This window comes from Camelina sativa, chromosome 11, assembly GCF_000633955.1.
Source record: "Camelina sativa cultivar DH55 chromosome 11, Cs, whole genome shotgun sequence".
In the NCBI taxonomy this organism is placed as follows: Eukaryota; Viridiplantae; Streptophyta; class Magnoliopsida; order Brassicales; family Brassicaceae; genus Camelina; species Camelina sativa.
The window spans coordinates 37,631,339-37,650,048 of NC_025695.1; the positions used below are offsets into that span (position 1 = coordinate 37,631,339).

Sequence of the window (18,710 nt, forward strand, 5' to 3'; positions counted from 1 at the left end):
AACCACCAAGTTACCAGAAATGGAAGATTACGACCAAATCTACCTGTCCACCAGTATCAGGCAGACCCAAGACATTGGCTTGGCCAAAGTAACCATGCGGAGACAAAATCACAACATTGAACACCATAGGAATCATTCCAAGAAACGTCTCCAAGACGGAAGGATCAGGTGCCTGGAGTATGTCCAGAAGGAGATGCACCATTTCTGAAACCTTCTGTGCTGTGTCACCCCAACCCCTTTCAAATCCCAGCCCTTGTAGTCTTCACCAATGTACAGTGTCCAAGAAGGAAAAGGGCAACATAATTTGTTAGCGAACAAATAAGGAAAAAGAATATGCAGCGAATGACGAAAGAATGATAGATCTTACTCAAATTCGAATTCAGAGAATGGTGTCGCCAGAGGAAGTTNACATCAACACAAGAAGATTGAAACATGCAAGCCAATACATATATAATATCATTCATTAAATACAAATTTGAAACTTGCATCACACACTTGGACTAATATTTTGTATTGCTGGATCAGAATTGTTGTGAAAGGACTTACACATGCTCATCATTCTGTTCTGCGCTAAAGAGGAGTTCTTCAATTGACTCATGAAGGGCAGTGAGTCTTCTTTCCTTGTCAGAATATGGAAAGTATATGGTCATATCAGCTCCTGGAGAGACTATGTTAAACTTGGGGTCAAAGACATCGATTCCATGAACAACTCGGTAAAGACCAGGAAGAGTGAAAGCTGTGTGGCTCTCGTATTGCCCAACATTATTCTTGTTGTAACAAAAGCAAAACAGTTTCTGTTGGTATTAAACCACAATTCCAGAGGCAAGAGCATGCAGTTGAATATTGGGTGAAATTTTTACCTTCCCGCAATCTCTTGGTATGTGCTGGTGATGATGAAATCAGCATTATTCATGGCAATTAGATCTGCAGTGAACTGACTTGAAAAATGATACTTATCTTCATGGTTTCTCCAGTAAATGTCAGACTCAGGGTACTTGGTTTTCTCTAAAGCATGAGCAATATTACACGGCATCTCAGATGGTAAAGGAGAGATCAGAACAGAAGTTTACAAGTCTTTAATGAACAAGATTGAATTTAATATTTTTGTTAGTATAAAACTCATCAACCTGTATCACGCCTAGCTTACTAGCTAACAAAGAAGCAACAAGATTTCCGTCACTGTAGTTGCCAATGATGAGATTTGGTACACCCTGCAACTCTGCAGAAATTTCGTTTGATGCATCCTAGTCACATAGACGTAAGTGTTAGCTAATGTACAGCTGAAAAGGATCATCCTACGTCATATGTACAAGTATATTCTTTAGTTCACCCTAACTCTAGCTAACCCCATCTAAATAAAGAAGCAAAAGAAAAATTTCTGAGTTTAAATAGAAATCTGGCTACTAGTAAGTTCTAACCTCTGCAAAAGTCTCCAGGTATGGCCAGACATCAAACCTCGAGATCCACTTGCGAAGAATGCCTTTTTCAGTCCTAAATGGTATACGCAGAATGTGTGCGTGTTCTGTACCACTAACTTTTTCTAACCTCTGGTTGCACGTTGTTCCTTTTGCTTCGGGTATCAACCTTGTTACCTATACAAGCCATCAAGGATACATGAACTTACATTGAAACTTGAATGCCAAAATTTTAAAAAGGAGAAGAACAAAGTAAATAGTCAGTAAGAAAATATACAATGAGAATCTTTGGAATGACATCCAGGCCTTGCTTCTGTATCCTAAGGAGCATTTCATTTTCTAAAGCACGTACTTGATCAAGAATGTACACAACCTGCAAATCTCAACGGTAGAGTATAAGTTGAATCAACAGAAAACCACCAAGTTACCAGAAATGGAAGATTACGACCAAATCTACCTGTCCACCAGTATCAGGCAGACCCAAGACATTGGCTTGGCCAAAGTAACCATGCGGAGACAAAATCACAACATTGAACACCATAGGAATCATTCCAAGAAACGTCTCCAAGACGGAAGGATCAGGTGCCTGGAGTATGTCCAGAAGGAGATGCACCATTTCTGAAACCTTCTGTGCTGTGTCACCCCAACCCCTTTCAAATCCCAGCCCTTGTAGTCTTCACCAATGTACAGTGTCCAAGAAGGAAAAGGGCAACATAATTTGTTAGCGAACAAATAAGGAAAAAGAATATGCAGCGAATGACGAAAGAATGATAGATCTTACTCAAATTCGAATTCAGAGAATGGTGTCGCCAGAGGAAGTTTAGAAAGGAACTCCTCTGCCCTTGCCAAAGCTCCCTGAAGTATGGGGATATTCTGTATTCGATCATTCAACATCATGGGCTGCATTACACAGAGAGAGTACGGATCAGTGTTATATACTACTAATTACACAAAGTTTATGATATAAACTAAGTTCAAGTATAGAAAAATACTAACACGGCCATCATGTTTGTGATTGCGGAGAAACTCAAGCAAAGGCTCCATGCTTTCTTTGTTCCGAAACATAATGGACGAGAGGTGACGGTTAAGGAACTGAACACCATTCCCAATGGATGATGACCGAGTTGGGCGAGGAAATGTGGCATTGAAAGGTTCAAAATCAAGCTCAAGAAGATAATTTCCATTGGCACTGATGAAAAAGGTTGACACTTTAAGCATCTAAGCAGAGAAGTATACACACAAAAACTTTGCACAAAAGGATTTACTTACTGGCCATTAACAAGCTCTTCCTTAAACCTAAGATATTCAGAAACAGTTAAATGATCTACGCTCAGCTCGTACACATTCACACGGACATATTCCCTAACACCAGGTCTGGGACGAATAGCCGTCGCAACAAATGGAGGCAAAACTATGGCTTCCTGGACACGAAAACTTATTGTGTATCACACATCAATAAAGCCTAAACCGAAAGGTATATGAACATAATAACATAGTCATGAGAATGATTCAACCTCTGCAGACTGCAGAACTTTCATGAATGGGCTCTTGTTAAGATCTTCACTTGTTCCATCAACTTTGACAGTCTTAAGGAACTCATCAATCAGCTGGTGGGACTGCAGTATCCCCTTTCCTTGAGCTACATATCTAACGATAACAAACAAAACAATTACTCTTGAGACTCAATCACAACACACATGCAAAGGGTATAATTTTGAGTCTCAGGGAGAGAGAGAGAGGGTAAAGAAGAGACCTGGAGAAAAGAGAGAGGAGCTCATTGCGTTGAGCAGAGATGGCGTCGTGAACCCATTCACGCATCGTCTCGAACCTACCAGTCGGCATGATTTTTTTTTTCTTTTTCTCAGAGGCAAAAACACAAACACTTATAAGGCAAACACAGAAAACACAAAAGGAGAGGACTTTGTTGAAGAAACCACTCCAGCTTATGTATACAAGATCGAAGAAAGAATCCATTATTTGGGTTACTGGTAACTTGGTGAGAAGTGGCGAAGAAAGATCGACACTTGGCGGCAGAGATAACAGAAAACCATGGGCGAGTTTCATTCAACACCACCACACACATGTAACGCTTGATTCGACTTAGAGTGTAACGCCCGTAGTGAGTGGTGGGCCTCCGATACATGGTTGCCACGTTTAAATTCCGAGATCGCTTTAAACGACGAGCTATGGTTTGTTAACACATGTGAAGATGAAGAAGAAGAAGACCCGCCAAAAATGGATCAGTTTCTTTGTTCTTTAATGCCTTTTTCATCTTTTGTTATCTTCACTTTTATACAATGGGGAAAAAATTACTATACTAATTTACTAAAATTTTAATAATTAACTTTTCTATCCATACTATTAGAGCAGTAGTACTAGTACCCATAGAATTATAACCTTATTTTTGTAAAAATTTACATACCAATGCCATTGACAAACATTTATTATTAATCTCTGTAAAAATGTACTTTAAATACTAGACTAATAAAATCTTTTAAATATATTAGTTTCAAAGAAATAATTGATTTTCTCTCTCGTTAGAATTACTAATTAGTTTTTTAAAATTTGTTAACCAATCAAAATTTTAAATATGTATATACAGTATTAATGAACATATTTTATATATTATGAACAAATGCTATAAAAAAAAAAAAAACAAGTGCAAAATAATATTCAAAACAAAAAAAAATACAAATTAGACTCATTTCTCTCAGCCTTAAAAATAGCTTCACGCCGGTTTGTTTCACCGCCGTTGTTCTTCTTCTTCTTCCTCTGCTCTATCTGTCCCAAACTCACAAATCTCCGTCGATTCATTCCTCCCAGGTAAGCTTCTCCACCCAATTTATACTTTCGCATTTGCTTACATTATCCTAACTAAGAGTTCCCCGATTCATAAACCCTACCTGTTCCAATTAATCAAGATTTAAACCAGACCCTTTGGGGATCTTATTGTTGCTGCAACACTTAAATTTCGAATTATCTGTATGTATCTTTGAATCTGAATCTGTATTTGAGTTTTTCAGTGAAAAAGAAAAATGGCTTTTTGCAGTAAGCTAAGCCGACTCGTGAGGCAGAGTGAGAACGCTTCCATGATTGGGTCTATCAGGTCTTTCTCTGCGGAGGCCACTCACCATAGATACCACCAGGAGACTCACAACTTTCTTGAGCCAGAAAGCTATATTGGTAGCTGGGAAGCTCCAAAGGATCCGAAAGACGCAGATAGGAGAGATTATGCAAAGAAAGTTACAGTGTATCGTAATGAGTACATTCATGAGATTGAGATGCTTCGTGTTGAGAAGCAGGCTAAGGATGAGGCTAGGTTGTTGGCTGAACGAGCTGCGAATGAGGAGAGGAGACGGTTGAAGGCTGAGGCTGCTAAGGTTAGGGCTGAGGAACGTAAGATTTTTTTTTGCAGAAACGTTGTTATAAAAACAAAATTGAAATATCTGACGTAATAAAAAAATGTAAAAAAAAACAAAACTGAACTATATCATCATATCAGTAACTTTGATGAAATGAAAATAGAAACAGAAAAAAAAAACATAAAAGGGAAGAAAAAAAAGAAGACAAAAAGTGACAGGCTGGCAAAATTAGTCATTCAGCTTATTTCACTGTCAGGCACATGGCTCTTTTTTTTTAGACTTTCCCTTCTCTTCCCCACAATTCCCTTTTTTATATTCCCACATTTACTATATACATTCAAACTTCACTCATTTTCATTCTCTTGCTTTTTTTTTTTTTTTTTTTTTTTTTTTTTTTTTTTTTTTTTTTTTTTTTTTTTTTTTTTTTTTTTTTTTTTTTTNTTCTCTTGTTTTATATAATACTTTTAACTTCAAAATTTGATATTCTTGGCACAAAAAGTAATATATCTATATATATTTGTTAATATTTTGATGTTTTATACTTAGAGACAAATTACTAAGATGAGATATTAAGTTGATTACAAAAGTAAAATAGAAAAAATTAATAATCAAATAATAATTAGAAATAAGATATTTAAATATGATAATAATTGATTAAAAATAATTGTAATTGGCAGTTTCAGCTGATCAAATATTATCCACAATAATCATCCACATCATAGTTTAAATATTTTCAACGCATATCAACCAAATATTAGACATAATAATTTTCTTTCATCTAAAGCCTATCTATCAGAATCTTTTAACGTCTACATTAGACCAAATACTATTGATGAACACCAATAATATTTTTTTTCAACAGTGGACCGATAGATAATTTATGGGATTAATTACAGAATTGAGGCTTTTTTCTCAAATTCCTATGGGTTTAGGCTTATAGTCCAGATTTACAGAAACAAGCCTTTTTAATCGATCAAAAAGACCAAATCATCCCTCTCTTACAAACAATTTTTTCTCTTTCCCTGCGCAGCCAGCCATTTTTTTAACGATTCTGAAATCTCCGGCCTGACTGGAAGAAGACTTGCCGACCGCCGTGACTGCTATTCGCTTTGCCGGTGAGCCAAGGTCTAGTCAAGGAAGGTTTCACATCTTCCCGTCGGCGAGTTGATTTTTTCTTTCTCTCGTGTAACCTCTGTTTTGAAGGTTTTAAAAACAAAAAAAAAGATTTTAATTGCTCAACGATTACAGATAATAAAATTAGAATTTCAAGCTTTTGTTTTGGGTATGCGACAATGTGTTAACTGGTTAAGATTATGTTATTTCCTCCGAATGAATAGACAAATTTTGTCTTTTCCGATTAATATCTCAGATTCGACTTGTGATTGGAGCCTTGGGTTCACTAGATAGTATCCCTTAGGGTTTAGATTTCTTCATCCAACGAATAATTGATTGAATCCATTGAATTCACTTCAGGATGATCAAAGATGTTGTGAGAGATTTTATAATTTTCCACCATTGTTAACGGCAGAGAGATTTTTATGTTTGAGAGACCAAAGAATTAGTGTTGAAGTGAAAAAGATGGTGTTGATGGAGTACGAAGGTTTGGGAGAATAAGTGATTGTTTTGATCTAGAGAAGCTTTGGTTTCGACAAAAAAAAAAAACGATGGTGGCTGTCGCGTGTGGAGAGAACGAAGAAGAAGATTGAGAGAGCAAGGGCATAACTGTCATTCTCTATTACCCAAAAAGGCCTAAAATCGAAAGTCCGGGTAATCATATCTTTTCTCAAATTTTGTGGGCCAAAAAAACCTCTTTTCTGTAATAATCCCTAATTTATGTAAAATGATATTTAGTTATTTACATACTAGATTCGGATCAGCACATATGTACGAGGTTGATTTGGTAAACTAAGTTTGCTATAAAGTTTGAAATATATTATATACATACCAGATTTTGTTTCTATAAAATATATGTTTGTATATAGTTTGAAATTATTTTGAAAATGTTAGTTTGTTTAGTTTGTAAAATGTAATAAAATTCAATATATTTGAAAGTAATATGTGACAAATCAATATATATTTAAAACAATTGTAAAAATAGTTTCATACATCATAGTTGAGAGTACTGCTTTTCGATATGTAACATATAATTAGAGGGTTTAACATTTATAACTGAAACTAAAATCGGTTGTTTACATTCATTTTGTGAATGTTAGGTTGAAATAATAACGGTTTCACCATAAAATTTGGATTGATGTGATGGTGGATCCTGATCAAATAAGAACCAAATTAGTGATCGATTAGATTAATTATTATTAAATCCATAAACTATCAAACCGGAAAAACTGCTAAAAGATTAAAAAATTTCGATTGGATGACCTAAAGTGTCAAGCTTGTGAAACCCATCTCAATAGGTTTGTCTGGAAACAAATTTAATATTTTTGGCCCGTAGAAAATTCACTCTACGAAACCACATGAATAATGTATGCATTTGTCTTGCTTGAATATGTAAACCCCGTAGTAACGAGCATTTGAATAAATCATTTTTTCTAATATATAAGATATATTTTCACGGATTGGATAAAAGATTATGACAAAATACTCGTATTTCCTTTCTGATATTCTCAAACTCTGTAAAATATTCAAATCTACTTAATTTTTTCCGAAATAATCATCTTAAAGTAAGCACATAACCATTCCGAAGTTGACGCTTACTCAAATTAGTGAAATTTTTAGAACTGAATATAGCTACCAGAAAAAGTTTATATTTTAACTCATTACCCAATTTTTTTACATTATAATATTTTTATTTTTTGAATTATATGTTTTTATGTTATACCCGCTATAATTAATCATGATATTTGAAATATATAAGTTTATGGAGATTTTGAATATATTACACCCATCCCATCATGAATAGTTTGTCAACAATTTTTTTAATATATTCAAAAATAGAAATATCTATAGAAATATTTTTATTATACATAAAATTTAAATTTAAAATTACTATTTAATTCTTAAATGTGTAAACATCGTTTTCTTTTCTTTTGTTTGATTAATAGAGTTTAAATAACGTACAAATTAAATGTAAATAAAACAGAGAATGTTAATTAATTTTAATTTGTAATTTATGTAAATGATATTTAGTTATTTACATATGCGAAAAAATTTCAGTTTATTTCTCTGCCAAATAATTTTTTATTTGTGTTGGTTTGACCAAAATTATATCCTACATTAGTCAATGTTAAAACTTAACACTCACTTCAAATCTACTTCGGTTAAACCAATACAAAAAAAAATTAATAAGTTAAAAATATTGTTGCTAAAATAATTAAATCCAATATATATAAAATTTATGATGCCAAAGTAACAATTTACTTTTTTTTTTGGCAAAGAAGTAACAATTTACGATACTCTATATTAAAATGTGAAAAGAATTCTACACTATATAGCTAATTCGGATAAGATATTGATCGGAGAACTCTGAATATCCAATCTTTCTATTGGATTTCAAATTTTAAATATTTTTCCATTCCTAAACATCTAGAGTTCTAGACCATTACACTCTGACATCATATTGACGACGACAAAACAATGGAAAAGACATAATAAAAACAAAAACATTAGAAAAAAAAATCAAACACTAAAAAAAATAATTTCTTATCTAGAAAAAGTTACAAAAAGAAAACCAAACACATGCACTCTCTAAATAAAAGACAAAAAAAAAAAATCAATTTCAGACAACCATTTATATTTTTTTCTTTACGAAGACGAGCAAAAAAAAAGAAAAGGTCGTTTTCTCTCTCTCTATCGGCCGGTGAGTGAGAAGATCTGTCGGCGATAATACGTTACAATTCTTCTTCTTCATTCTTTGTAGCCAAAAAAAAAAAGTGGTAGTAATTGCAAATTAGTGGAAATTAATGATAAAATTTATAACACATTCAATTAAAATATCATATTTTTATATTTCATTTACCACTTTTAGTTGTTTTTTCCTTAATATGCTCAATTATTTATAAAGTCTTAAAATGCTAATACGCATAAATAAAGGCTGTCATTTGGGGTTAATTTTGCAAATTTTTTATCTATTTCTTTTTAATGTAATTATTCTATACTATAAAATATCATAATTTGTCTTTCCTTTTTTCTATCATTTTATACTGTTTGCTCAATCATCATCATAAAAAAAAAAAAAAGCTTCTTCTGTTCTGTCTTTGTTCTCTCTGTGGTCATCATAACTCTTCTCCTTCTTCTTTCTTTCACTCCTTCTTCGCTCTTTCTCTCACTGTCGGGTTACATTTGGGCGCGAAAAGTTCTCCCCTTTATTCCCCTGCCTTTTTTCTCTGACAGCTTTCTTTTTTGTTTTTTCGTTACAACTAAAGATGATGCCAGTAAGTACGTCTTCTTATTATTTTGGTTTAGTTCTTAACTCTCCTTGTCCTTTGCTGTCTTGTCCGAAATTTCCTTGATTGAGACGAAGCTTTTCGAAACTCGAATCCCATTCGCTTTCTGGGTCTTGGTCATATTCTCCGGATCCGTTTGAGAAATGATTCCTTTTTGTTATCTATTTATTAGAATCGAACCCAATTTATGTTTATCTATCGTATTCGGATCTGAATTTTTTGGGAGCTCTTAGTAAGAGTTTTATGTTTTGTTTTTTCTTGCAGGTGGAACTAGTTTTGTTGGTGGCATTGAGCTGTGTGATTCCGATTTACGGCGGCGTATGTGATCAGAGACCGAAGATGAGAGAACACATAATGAGAATTACGGAGTTTGGTGCTGTGGGAGATGGTAAAACGTTGAACACACTTGCATTTCAGAATGCTGTCTTCTCTCTTAAGTCTTATGCCGATAAAGGTGGTGCTCAGCTTTTTGTTCCTCCCGGACGCTGGCTCACTGGTAGTTTCAATCTCACTAGTCATATCACTCTCTTTCTCGACAAAGACGCCGTCATACTTGCCTCCCAGGTATGTCTGTCTGTGTGTTCTACGCCTCTCTTTGTCTTAAGTTTTTTATCATTCTATTGTGTGTGTGTGCCTCTCTTTGTCTTAAGTTTTGATCATTCTAAAGATCAGAGTTTGTGTGTGACTTAACTACTCCATAGAACTTTCTGGTTAGCTTTAGAGATTCATGTCTTTTCCTGATGGAGTAGATTTGATGTGTAGAAAACCCCAAATTTGGTGAACTAAGCATTGTGGCTTAGGATGACCTCTAGCTCTATTTACAATACTGCCTGAGTGATTCGAAATGTTGTAGCTATGTACCATGGTCTGCATTGTTCCCAATCAGAACATTTGTGTCTTTTGGTTCTTACCTCGGAAAAAAAATCTGTATATAGGATCCATCGCATTGGCAAGTAGTGGATCCATTACCGTCGTATGGACAGGGCGTTGATCTACCAGGGAAGAGATACATGAGTTTGATAAACGGTGATACGCTACATGATGTAATAATAACAGGTAATAATACATGATTCGATCTTTTCATTTATATTTTGTATTGTCAATGCTAATGTTCCATATTTTTCGGTCTTAGGTGATAATGGTACTATAGATGGACAAGGCCTGGTTTGGTGGGATCGGTTTAATACCAATTCTTTAGAGTACAGTCGCCCTCACCTCATTGAGTTCGTCTCTTCCGAAAATGTCTTTGTCTCAAATCTTACGTTCTTGAATGCTCCTGCTTATACTATCCATTCGGTTTATTCTAAGTAAGCATCAGTTTGAAAATGCCTCTCTTATTATTGTTAGCTCCTTTGGTTTTGAAAAATTTGGTAAACTCTTTAACTCTGGTCACTGATCTTTTGCAGCAATGTATACATTCATAATGTAACAGCTAACACTTCTCCTGAATCTCCTTATACCATCGGCATTGTCCCAGGTTAGTTGTTATGCAGATGCAGAAATAGGTGTTTAAAACAATTGTTGCAGCACTAGAATCTCATACTTGTTTTCTATTTTTTTCTTTCAGATTCTTCTGTAAATATGTGTATCCAAGATTCTACAATCAAGATGGGGTATGATGCAATTTCCCTTAAAAGTGGTTGGGACCAATACGGTATTTCGTATGCAAGAGCTACTGCAAACGTCGAGATAAGAAATGTTCACCTCGGAGGAGCTTCTGGTTCCTCCATTTCCTTTGGTAGTGAAATGTCTGGTGGCATATCTGATGTCGAGGTCAAAGATGTTCACATACACAACTCGTTAACCGGGATTGCCTTTAGAACAACAAAAGGAAGAGGAGGTTACATAAAAGAGATTGATATCTCCAACGTCCATATGGTTAACGTTGGTACTGCGTTTATAGCCAATGGTAGCTTCGGCACTCATCCGGATTCTGGTTTCGACGAAAATGCTTTCCCGCTCGTGAGTCACATCAGATTACATGACATGGTTGGAGAAAACATCAGCATCGCCGGGGGTTTCTTTGGAACCAAAGAGTCTCCTTTCACATCGATTATCTTATCGAACATCTCTCTGTCGATCAAGAACTCGGATTCTCCTGTTGATTCTTGGCAATGCTCGTATGTTGACGGGTCATCAGAATCCGTAGTCCCTGAACCATGCCCTGAGCTAAAGAGTTTTGATAGTGACTATGGTAGAGCTGAGTCCTTATGAGAGTCAGTTCCGCATGATTCATATTTGTTTGTTAAAGATAGCTAAAAAAGGTCAGATTCTTTTTCTTAATTCCCCCACCCATCCAATAAACCACAGTGTGTAGAATTTAACCTGTTCAAAAATCCCCCCCCCCCTCCATTGTTTGGTGTTGTTGCAGCTTGAGAGATTTTTATATAATCTTGTACAGGTTCATTTCTTCATTCATGTGTGTGTAATCAAAGAAAATTTTGTTCAAATCCTTGGTTTTGTTGTAATTGGGCCTAAATAAAAGCCCAGTCCAATAAGGAAGAGTTGCTTCGTGAAAGAGACGAAACCTTTCGCTTACCAAACACAGAGACACACCTCTTCATTTTCCCAACCATCTTCTTCTATTTTTCGCCACACCCCGTACCATAATATTTATTTTTCCTTACTGTGCAACCCCAAAATTTTAATTAATAAATAAACTAATTGAGTGATAGATAAAAATAATATTATTAACCAAAAAAAAAAAAAAATTACCATTTGCTTCCTTCATCTTCCCCAATCTCTTGTTGTTCTAAAACCCTAGAAACTCACTTAGTTTTTTCCCCAACTCTTTTCACTTTGATATCAACCAGAGTACAAAGAAAGAAGCATCTTTTAACTCTCTTCTCTTCTTTAGTTTTTCTGGGGAGGAAGAAATTTTCAGTTTTTTTGGTTTCAATTTGTTTCGAAGCGATCGATTTTTTTTTCTTTTTTTTGGGGATTAGCGTAACAATGTCGGGTTCAGGAGGAGTTTCAATCGCACGTACAGCGATCCGTGGTGAGAATCGGTTTTATAACCCACCTCCGATGCGTAGGATGCAGCAAGAGGCGCAATTGCAGCAACAGATTAGGGAGAAGCAACGGCGTGATGATGCTCAAGAAGAAGAGGTGGTTTTGATGGATAAGGAGCGGAGGAAGGCTGCGAGCGTTGTTGCTATGCCTCCGCCGAGGTCTAGGAAACGTCTTGGTGTTACGGAGACTAGTAGCAAGATTCGGGTTGTTGTTTCTGGGTCCGATGTTTGTGCCGCCGGTTCTTCTGATTCTTCTTCTGGGTCGGGTCGGTCGAGTCGGGTTCAGAGTGATGGGTCTAACTTGGATCGGTTCTTGGAGCATACTACTCCTGTTGTCCCTGCCCGTTTATTTCCCATGGTAAGATGATTTCAAATTTGGGGCTTTTTTTGCCTCATTTGCGGCTCTGCTTGAACTGGAGATTGTAGTGTGTTGTGTTTATAATCTCGTTTGTATTGTTGATCGAAGTAAGTTAGTGAGACTTTGTAGTCATACTTTGGAGTTGAATTGGGAAGACTTTGAGACTATCTTGTGATTTAGGTTTGAACTCAGTGCAAGATGTGTTGTGAGTATTGATTACCGCTGCGTGTTTGTTTTCTTTTTCTAGAGGAGCAGGTGGGAACTTAAAACCCGTGAATCAGATTGCCATACATATTTTGTGCTGGAGGATCTTTGGGAGTCATTTGCAGAATGGAGTGCATATGGTGCTGGTGTTCCTCTAGATATGCATGAGAGCGACTCCACCGTCCAGTATTATGTGCCTTACTTATCTGGTATTCAGTTGTATGTTGATCCGTCGAAGAAGCCTAGGTTAGTCGTTTGAGATGTTTATGGTTTATTGTACGAAAGAGCTCTTCTGTCTTTTTTTCTGTTTGATGGTTTTGATTATTTGTCTTTTTATAATTAGAAATTCATCTGAGGATAACGAAGGAAGTAGTGAAGGAAGCAGCAGTAGTAGGGCTAAGACTTTGCAGAATGAGGTGGGATTGAGTGTCAACGAACTGAATAGAGTTAGTCTGAGAGATCAATCTGTTGCTGGCTCGTTGTCTAGTGGAGAAAATGATATCAGCAATACTCAGGGACGGTTACTATTTGAGTACTTGGAGTATGAACCTCCGTTTGGCCGTGAACCTCTGGCTAACAAAGTAAAATGTCCTCTTCAAACAAAGACAGTTCTTTCCGTTGTTTACTTTCAATATTTGTTCTAACGCTTTCATATACACCAGGTCTCGGATCTTGCGTCAAGATTTCCCGAGCTCAGGACATACCGCAGCTGTGATCTTCTTCCTTCCAGTTGGGTCTCTGTGTCATGGTATGTTTCATGTGAACCCTCTTGTGAGTCTTGAGATCATTACTTATGCGTGGACGGATTTGAAATGACGAATTTTTTAATTTTTGGTGTCTTAGGTATCCAATATACAGAATACCGGTTGGTCCATCACTACAAAATCTCGATGCATGCTTTCTAACGTTCCATTCTCTCTCAACACCACCTCCTCAAAGTAAGTAAAGCCTATGACATAATGTGAACATGAGATCGTTACTATGTTCTGATCGTTACAACCTAGTGTGACCTCTTACACAGTGTTGTCTATGTATTGGATCAGGTGCTATGGGTTACAGTGATTCAGAACCAACGACAAAGCTACCGTTGCCTACTTTTGGACTCGCATCTTATAAGCTGAAAGTATCCGTGTGGAACCAAAACAGAAGTCAAGAGTCCCAAAAGATCACTTCTTTGCTACAAGCTGCAGAAAAATGGCTCAAGCGTCTGCAAGTTGATCATCCGGACTACAGATTCTTCACCTCTAACAGCCCACAAATGAGGTGAAAGTGAAAGATACTTTCTTGACCATCGATTTGGCTCTGGTCTTATCAAAAGACCCATTATCTGCTCTGCTCTTACTTCACATATAAAGTCTCTCTTACACTGAAGAACCACCAAAATAGTGGCCAGACTCTTGCGTGTTTTTCAGGCGATTTAAGAGTCTCTGCTGTTACATTTTCAGAAGATGCTTTGTGAATTGTTAGCCTAATCGTCCTTTATCTTCTGATACTTGGTCTTTTGCTTTTCCCTGAATAAGGATTTGAGGAGCCCATATAGTGAAATTTGCGAGGAGTGCTTTTGTAATGTTGAGAAGCAACACTTTTTGTGATACAATTTGATTGCTGAACTGAAACACAGCTTTGGCTTATATATATCAATCTCTTACCAGGTTTTTATACTGAAAAAGTTTTAAGCATTGACATATTTCTGAGTCCTTAGTAGAGTGAAAAAGTACTTATTTTTATAGACATAAAAGATACGTCAAGAACATTTGATTACAACATATACTCTCCATGCCCTTATGCTATAAGGCTTTGCTACATACATTGAGACTAATGTATGATTTCTTAATACACCATTACAATAGAAGATATGGAGAGGGATTAGAACTTGTCTTCAAGCATGGTTGACCAAAGTAATCCCCGCACGTACCCACTCTTTTTCGCTTTCTCTTGATCTTCGTTTGAAAGTGATACTTGTCTTGTGTTGCTGTCAAGTAGTGACAAAAACAGGATCTATGTGAAAACAAACCGAAGTAGCGCATGTTTTAATAGGACAGCATGAAACTATACCTTTTAGGGGTGTCCCTAGGTGAAACTTCTGCTACGGAGTCTACTTCAGAGATGGGTATAGCCGAAGGGGGTTTGAACATAAAGGATGAGAGCAGAGGATCAGAATCTATATTGGACGAAGGAGGGAAAGTGGAAGACCCTCCAAGAGGCTGTAAGTTAGCTTCTCGAAGCTCTTTTTTAAGCGTAAGATAGGCAGAGCTATATCCACCTTTACGCAACCTTCTCCTTCGCTGCACGTAAAGTCTCTCACTGTCAAGGATTACACAAAATGACTCTTCAAACTCTACCAAAACCGTTAAAGAGAATAACCAAATTTCATAAGGATATCTTAAATATGTTCCCATGCTGCGTTGTAATATGGCCAACGAAGTCCAATCCCACCCTCTTTGTGCAGACAGGACATACCTANCACTACAAAATCTCGATGCATGCTTTCTAACGTTCCATTCTCTCTCAACACCACCTCCTCAAAGTAAGTAAAGCCTATGACATAATGTGAACATGAGATCGTTACTATGTTCTGATCGTTACAACCTAGTGTGACCTCTTACACAGTGTTGTCTATGTATTGGATCAGGTGCTATGGGTTACAGTGATTCAGAACCAACGACAAAGCTACCGTTGCCTACTTTTGGACTCGCATCTTATAAGCTGAAAGTATCCGTGTGGAACCAAAACAGAAGTCAAGAGTCCCAAAAGATCACTTCTTTGCTACAAGCTGCAGAAAAATGGCTCAAGCGTCTGCAAGTTGATCATCCGGACTACAGATTCTTCACCTCTAACAGCCCACAAATGAGGTGAAAGTGAAAGATACTTTCTTGACCATCGATTTGGCTCTGGTCTTATCAAAAGACCCATTATCTGCTCTGCTCTTACTTCACATATAAAGTCTCTCTTACACTGAAGAACCACCAAAATAGTGGCCAGACTCTTGCGTGTTTTTCAGGCGATTTAAGAGTCTCTGCTGTTACATTTTCAGAAGATGCTTTGTGAATTGTTAGCCTAATCGTCCTTTATCTTCTGATACTTGGTCTTTTGCTTTTCCCTGAATAAGGATTTGAGGAGCCCATATAGTGAAATTTGCGAGGAGTGCTTTTGTAATGTTGAGAAGCAACACTTTTTGTGATACAATTTGATTGCTGAACTGAAACACAGCTTTGGCTTATATATATCAATCTCTTACCAGGTTTTTATACTGAAAAAGTTTTAAGCATTGACATATTTCTGAGTCCTTAGTAGAGTGAAAAAGTACTTATTTTTATAGACATAAAAGATACGTCAAGAACATTTGATTACAACATATACTCTCCATGCCCTTATGCTATAAGGCTTTGCTACATACATTGAGACTAATGTATGATTTCTTAATACACCATTACAATAGAAGATATGGAGAGGGATTAGAACTTGTCTTCAAGCATGGTTGACCAAAGTAATCCCCGCACGTACCCACTCTTTTTCGCTTTCTCTTGATCTTCGTTTGAAAGTGATACTTGTCTTGTGTTGCTGTCAAGTAGTGACAAAAACAGGATCTATGTGAAAACAAACCGAAGTAGCGCATGTTTTAATAGGACAGCATGAAACTATACCTTTTAGGGGTGTCCCTAGGTGAAACTTCTGCTACGGAGTCTACTTCAGAGATGGGTATAGCCGAAGGGGGTTTGAACATAAAGGATGAGAGCAGAGGATCAGAATCTATATTGGACGAAGGAGGGAAAGTGGAAGACCCTCCAAGAGGCTGTAAGTTAGCTTCTCGAAGCTCTTTTTTAAGCGTAAGATAGGCAGAGCTATATCCACCTTTACGCAACCTTCTCCTTCGCTGCACGTAAAGTCTCTCACTGTCAAGGATTACACAAAATGACTCTTCAAACTCTACCAAAACCGTTAAAGAGAATAACCAAATTTCATAAGGATATCTTAAATATGTTCCCATGCTGCGTTGTAATATGGCCAACGATGTCCAATCCCACCCTCTTTGTGCAGACAGGACATACCTAAGTACAAAAATCACAAGCAAACTCTGTTTTAATATAACCATTCAAGCACTCTGTTATCACATCGAAGATAACACACAAGGAAAACTAATTAACTAATTACATAATCATCTAATTCAGAAGCATTGCAAGATACAACACTTAATAGCAAGCTTCAAGAGTTGGAAATCAAACCTCAACATAAAGCCTAATCAACCTAACAATCATGGTACTCTAGTAATACTCAATGTAATCATTCAAGTACTCTGTTCAGTGTTCATATATCAAAGATGGCACGTAAGAGACCTTAAATTACTAGTTATACAATAGTTTAATTCAGAAACATTCCCAAGAGAGAAAGAGAGTCAAATGGTAAATTACAACGGGTTACAATGCTCACTTGATTAAGCAAAACAATGGGTTAAAAAGCAACAACGATTTCCATTTCAAGAAAGCTTCAAAATTTGAGAAATTAAACCTAACCAACCTAAGAATCAATCACCATGGAACTCTTTTATTGAAAAGAAGTCAAAGTAAAGAATTCACATTACCCCATTCTTAGCCTCGACAGGATGATTCACATCAATATGACAACAAAGCCCAACAATATCAAACTCATCTGCACAAAACGGACACATAAACTCTGCTTTCGAATCGTCTTCTCCTTCCACATCTCCCAAAGACAAATCTGCCCCAACCCCAAATAAAAAGAAGTGTTTTTTTTTCCACCATTAAATCACAACAAAAGGATGAAACTCTACATAATATACCATCTTTAACAAACCTGAACGAGATTGGTAACGCCGTGAAGAAGACGATGATGAAAACACAGAAGGACAGCTGATCCACGAATTCGAATCCATTTCTTCTTAGTTGTTAAAGATTACAAACACAAGAACAGAGAATTTACAGGATATGTTATAGAGATTAAGAAGAAGCTGAATCTAATAAATTAACCAAACCCTAGAAGGAGAACGATGTAAAGAGAAGAGAGAGAAGAGAGAGAGAGAGTGGAAACAAGAGCTGCGACCAGAACTACTAGTTCGGAGTTTGTTTGTATTCACAGTCTTGACCAAACCGAAACAAGTGGTTGTGTTTCACTGTTTTGTACTGCGTTTATTAGTATATTATGTTTCACTTTCACACGTGTGGCCTTTTGTGGCTCGTGTTTTTTTNTTTTTTTTTTTTTTTTTTTTTTTTTTTTTTTTTTTTTTGTAATTATATACCCTATCCAAGTTGTGCTTTTTTTTAGAGAAAGTGGATTGATAATATGTTTATGTTAACAATTCTTCCCCAATTAGCTCATTTGAGTCTATCTTTTTCATTTGTTGTTAAAATAAAAAAGTGGATAGCAAATGAAATTGAAATGACAATACATCTAAACCATTTTTGTTGTGTGTGCACGCTAATATATCATGGTTTTTACGATTTTCAACAATGATATAAGTTTGTTTTTTGAGTCTTATGATTTGTTTTCTAGGATGTTTTTGAGTTTTTACATGTTTTTAGAATGTTTTTGAGTCTTTACATGTTTTCTAGGATTTTGGCATGGATGGAGCAAAGTGGAGCAATTTGGAACATTTTGGAGCATTTAACCGAAGGAAATCAAACTTGGAATCAATTCTGAGAGATAGTGTCGACCGACACCACTTGGGTGAGGTCGACACCTCTTTTTGAAGATTTACAAATCTGCCCTAAAGTTTTCCATATTTGCATCATTAGTCCCTACATGTGTTTTAAGAATATAAATAAGATGTTTAGGTCATTGTTTAGATCTAAACTTTATTTTTTCCTGCAACTATTGAGAGAGAAAACCCTGAGAGATTTTTGAGAGCTTTTGGAGAGAAGAATCAAGACTCCTTCAGAGAAGATTCAGAACTCATTTTCTTCTTCTTTTAATCTCTTAACGCAATTTATTCATAATATGATTTG

General features: G+C 36.1%; 6 protein-coding genes and 1 long non-coding RNA gene across 12 annotated transcripts; 3 read left to right on the top strand and 4 right to left on the bottom strand.

Annotated features, from left to right (window-relative positions):
- On the bottom strand, positions 158–407 carry LOC109127689. The gene is made up of 2 exons (XR_002034235.1): positions 368–407; positions 158–260 (listed from the first exon to the last, which is right to left on the bottom strand). It is a non-coding gene; the product is annotated as an uncharacterized LOC109127689 (long non-coding RNA).
- On the bottom strand, positions 476–3,385 carry LOC104725413 (sucrose synthase 2-like). 3 transcript variants are annotated; one of them, XM_019232936.1, is made up of 11 exons: positions 3,169–3,377; positions 2,930–3,062; positions 2,685–2,836; positions 2,412–2,604; positions 2,197–2,315; positions 1,873–2,089; positions 1,693–1,788; positions 1,419–1,592; positions 1,129–1,244; positions 861–1,028; positions 476–771 (listed from the first exon to the last, which is right to left on the bottom strand). In XM_019232936.1, exons 1-11 carry the CDS (start codon positions 3,255–3,257, stop codon positions 543–545), a joined length of 1,686 nt encoding a protein of 561 aa, XP_019088481.1. In that variant the 5' UTR covers positions 3,258–3,377; the 3' UTR covers positions 476–542. The 3 variants fall into 3 exon arrangements, with proteins under 3 accessions (XP_019088481.1, XP_019088482.1, XP_019088483.1); XM_019232937.1 differs by having other exon boundaries at positions 564–767; XM_019232938.1 differs by lacking the exon at positions 476–771 and having other exon boundaries at positions 861–1,005; positions 1,128–1,244; positions 3,169–3,385.
- LOC104725414 lies at positions 4,083–4,885 on the top strand. 2 transcript variants are annotated; one of them, XR_757910.2, is made up of 2 exons: positions 4,083–4,238; positions 4,465–4,555. XR_757910.2 is itself a non-coding variant. In XM_010444077.1 (2 exons), exon 2 carries the CDS (start codon positions 4,451–4,453, stop codon positions 4,868–4,870), a length of 420 nt encoding a protein of 139 aa, XP_010442379.1. In that variant the 5' UTR covers positions 4,083–4,238; positions 4,439–4,450; the 3' UTR covers positions 4,871–4,885. The 2 variants fall into 2 exon arrangements, 1 of the variants encoding a protein (XP_010442379.1); XM_010444077.1 differs by having other exon boundaries at positions 4,439–4,885.
- LOC104725415 (probable polygalacturonase) lies at positions 8,958–11,591 on the top strand. 3 transcript variants are annotated; one of them, XM_010444080.2, is made up of 6 exons: positions 8,958–9,169; positions 9,442–9,741; positions 10,113–10,233; positions 10,310–10,484; positions 10,584–10,654; positions 10,745–11,591. In XM_010444080.2, exons 2-6 carry the CDS (start codon positions 9,517–9,519, stop codon positions 11,389–11,391), a joined length of 1,239 nt encoding a protein of 412 aa, XP_010442382.1. In that variant the 5' UTR covers positions 8,958–9,169; positions 9,442–9,516; the 3' UTR covers positions 11,392–11,591. The 3 variants fall into 3 exon arrangements, with proteins under 3 accessions (XP_010442382.1, XP_010442381.1, XP_010442380.1); XM_010444079.2 differs by having other exon boundaries at positions 8,958–9,165; XM_010444078.1 differs by lacking the exon at positions 8,958–9,169 and having other exon boundaries at positions 9,182–9,741.
- LOC104725417 lies at positions 11,854–14,385 on the top strand. The gene is made up of 6 exons (XM_010444081.1): positions 11,854–12,546; positions 12,794–12,996; positions 13,094–13,331; positions 13,413–13,498; positions 13,594–13,688; positions 13,794–14,385. The coding sequence occupies exons 1-6, from the start codon at positions 12,130–12,132 to the stop codon at positions 14,015–14,017; spliced, it is 1,263 nt and encodes a 420-aa protein (XP_010442383.1). The 5' UTR covers positions 11,854–12,129; the 3' UTR covers positions 14,018–14,385.
- On the bottom strand, positions 14,453–15,663 carry LOC104728732 (protein DEHYDRATION-INDUCED 19 homolog 7-like). Its single transcript, XM_010447675.2, has 4 exons — positions 15,571–15,663; positions 15,133–15,210; positions 14,806–15,041; positions 14,453–14,722 (listed from the first exon to the last, which is right to left on the bottom strand). The coding sequence occupies exons 1-4, from the start codon at positions 15,661–15,663 to the stop codon at positions 14,617–14,619; spliced, it is 513 nt and encodes a 170-aa protein (XP_010445977.2). The 3' UTR covers positions 14,453–14,616.
- Positions 16,042–17,859, bottom strand: LOC104725419 (protein DEHYDRATION-INDUCED 19 homolog 7). The gene is made up of 5 exons (XM_010444083.1): positions 17,563–17,859; positions 17,330–17,466; positions 16,722–16,799; positions 16,395–16,630; positions 16,042–16,311 (listed from the first exon to the last, which is right to left on the bottom strand). The coding sequence occupies exons 1-5, from the start codon at positions 17,639–17,641 to the stop codon at positions 16,206–16,208; spliced, it is 636 nt and encodes a 211-aa protein (XP_010442385.1). The 5' UTR covers positions 17,642–17,859; the 3' UTR covers positions 16,042–16,205.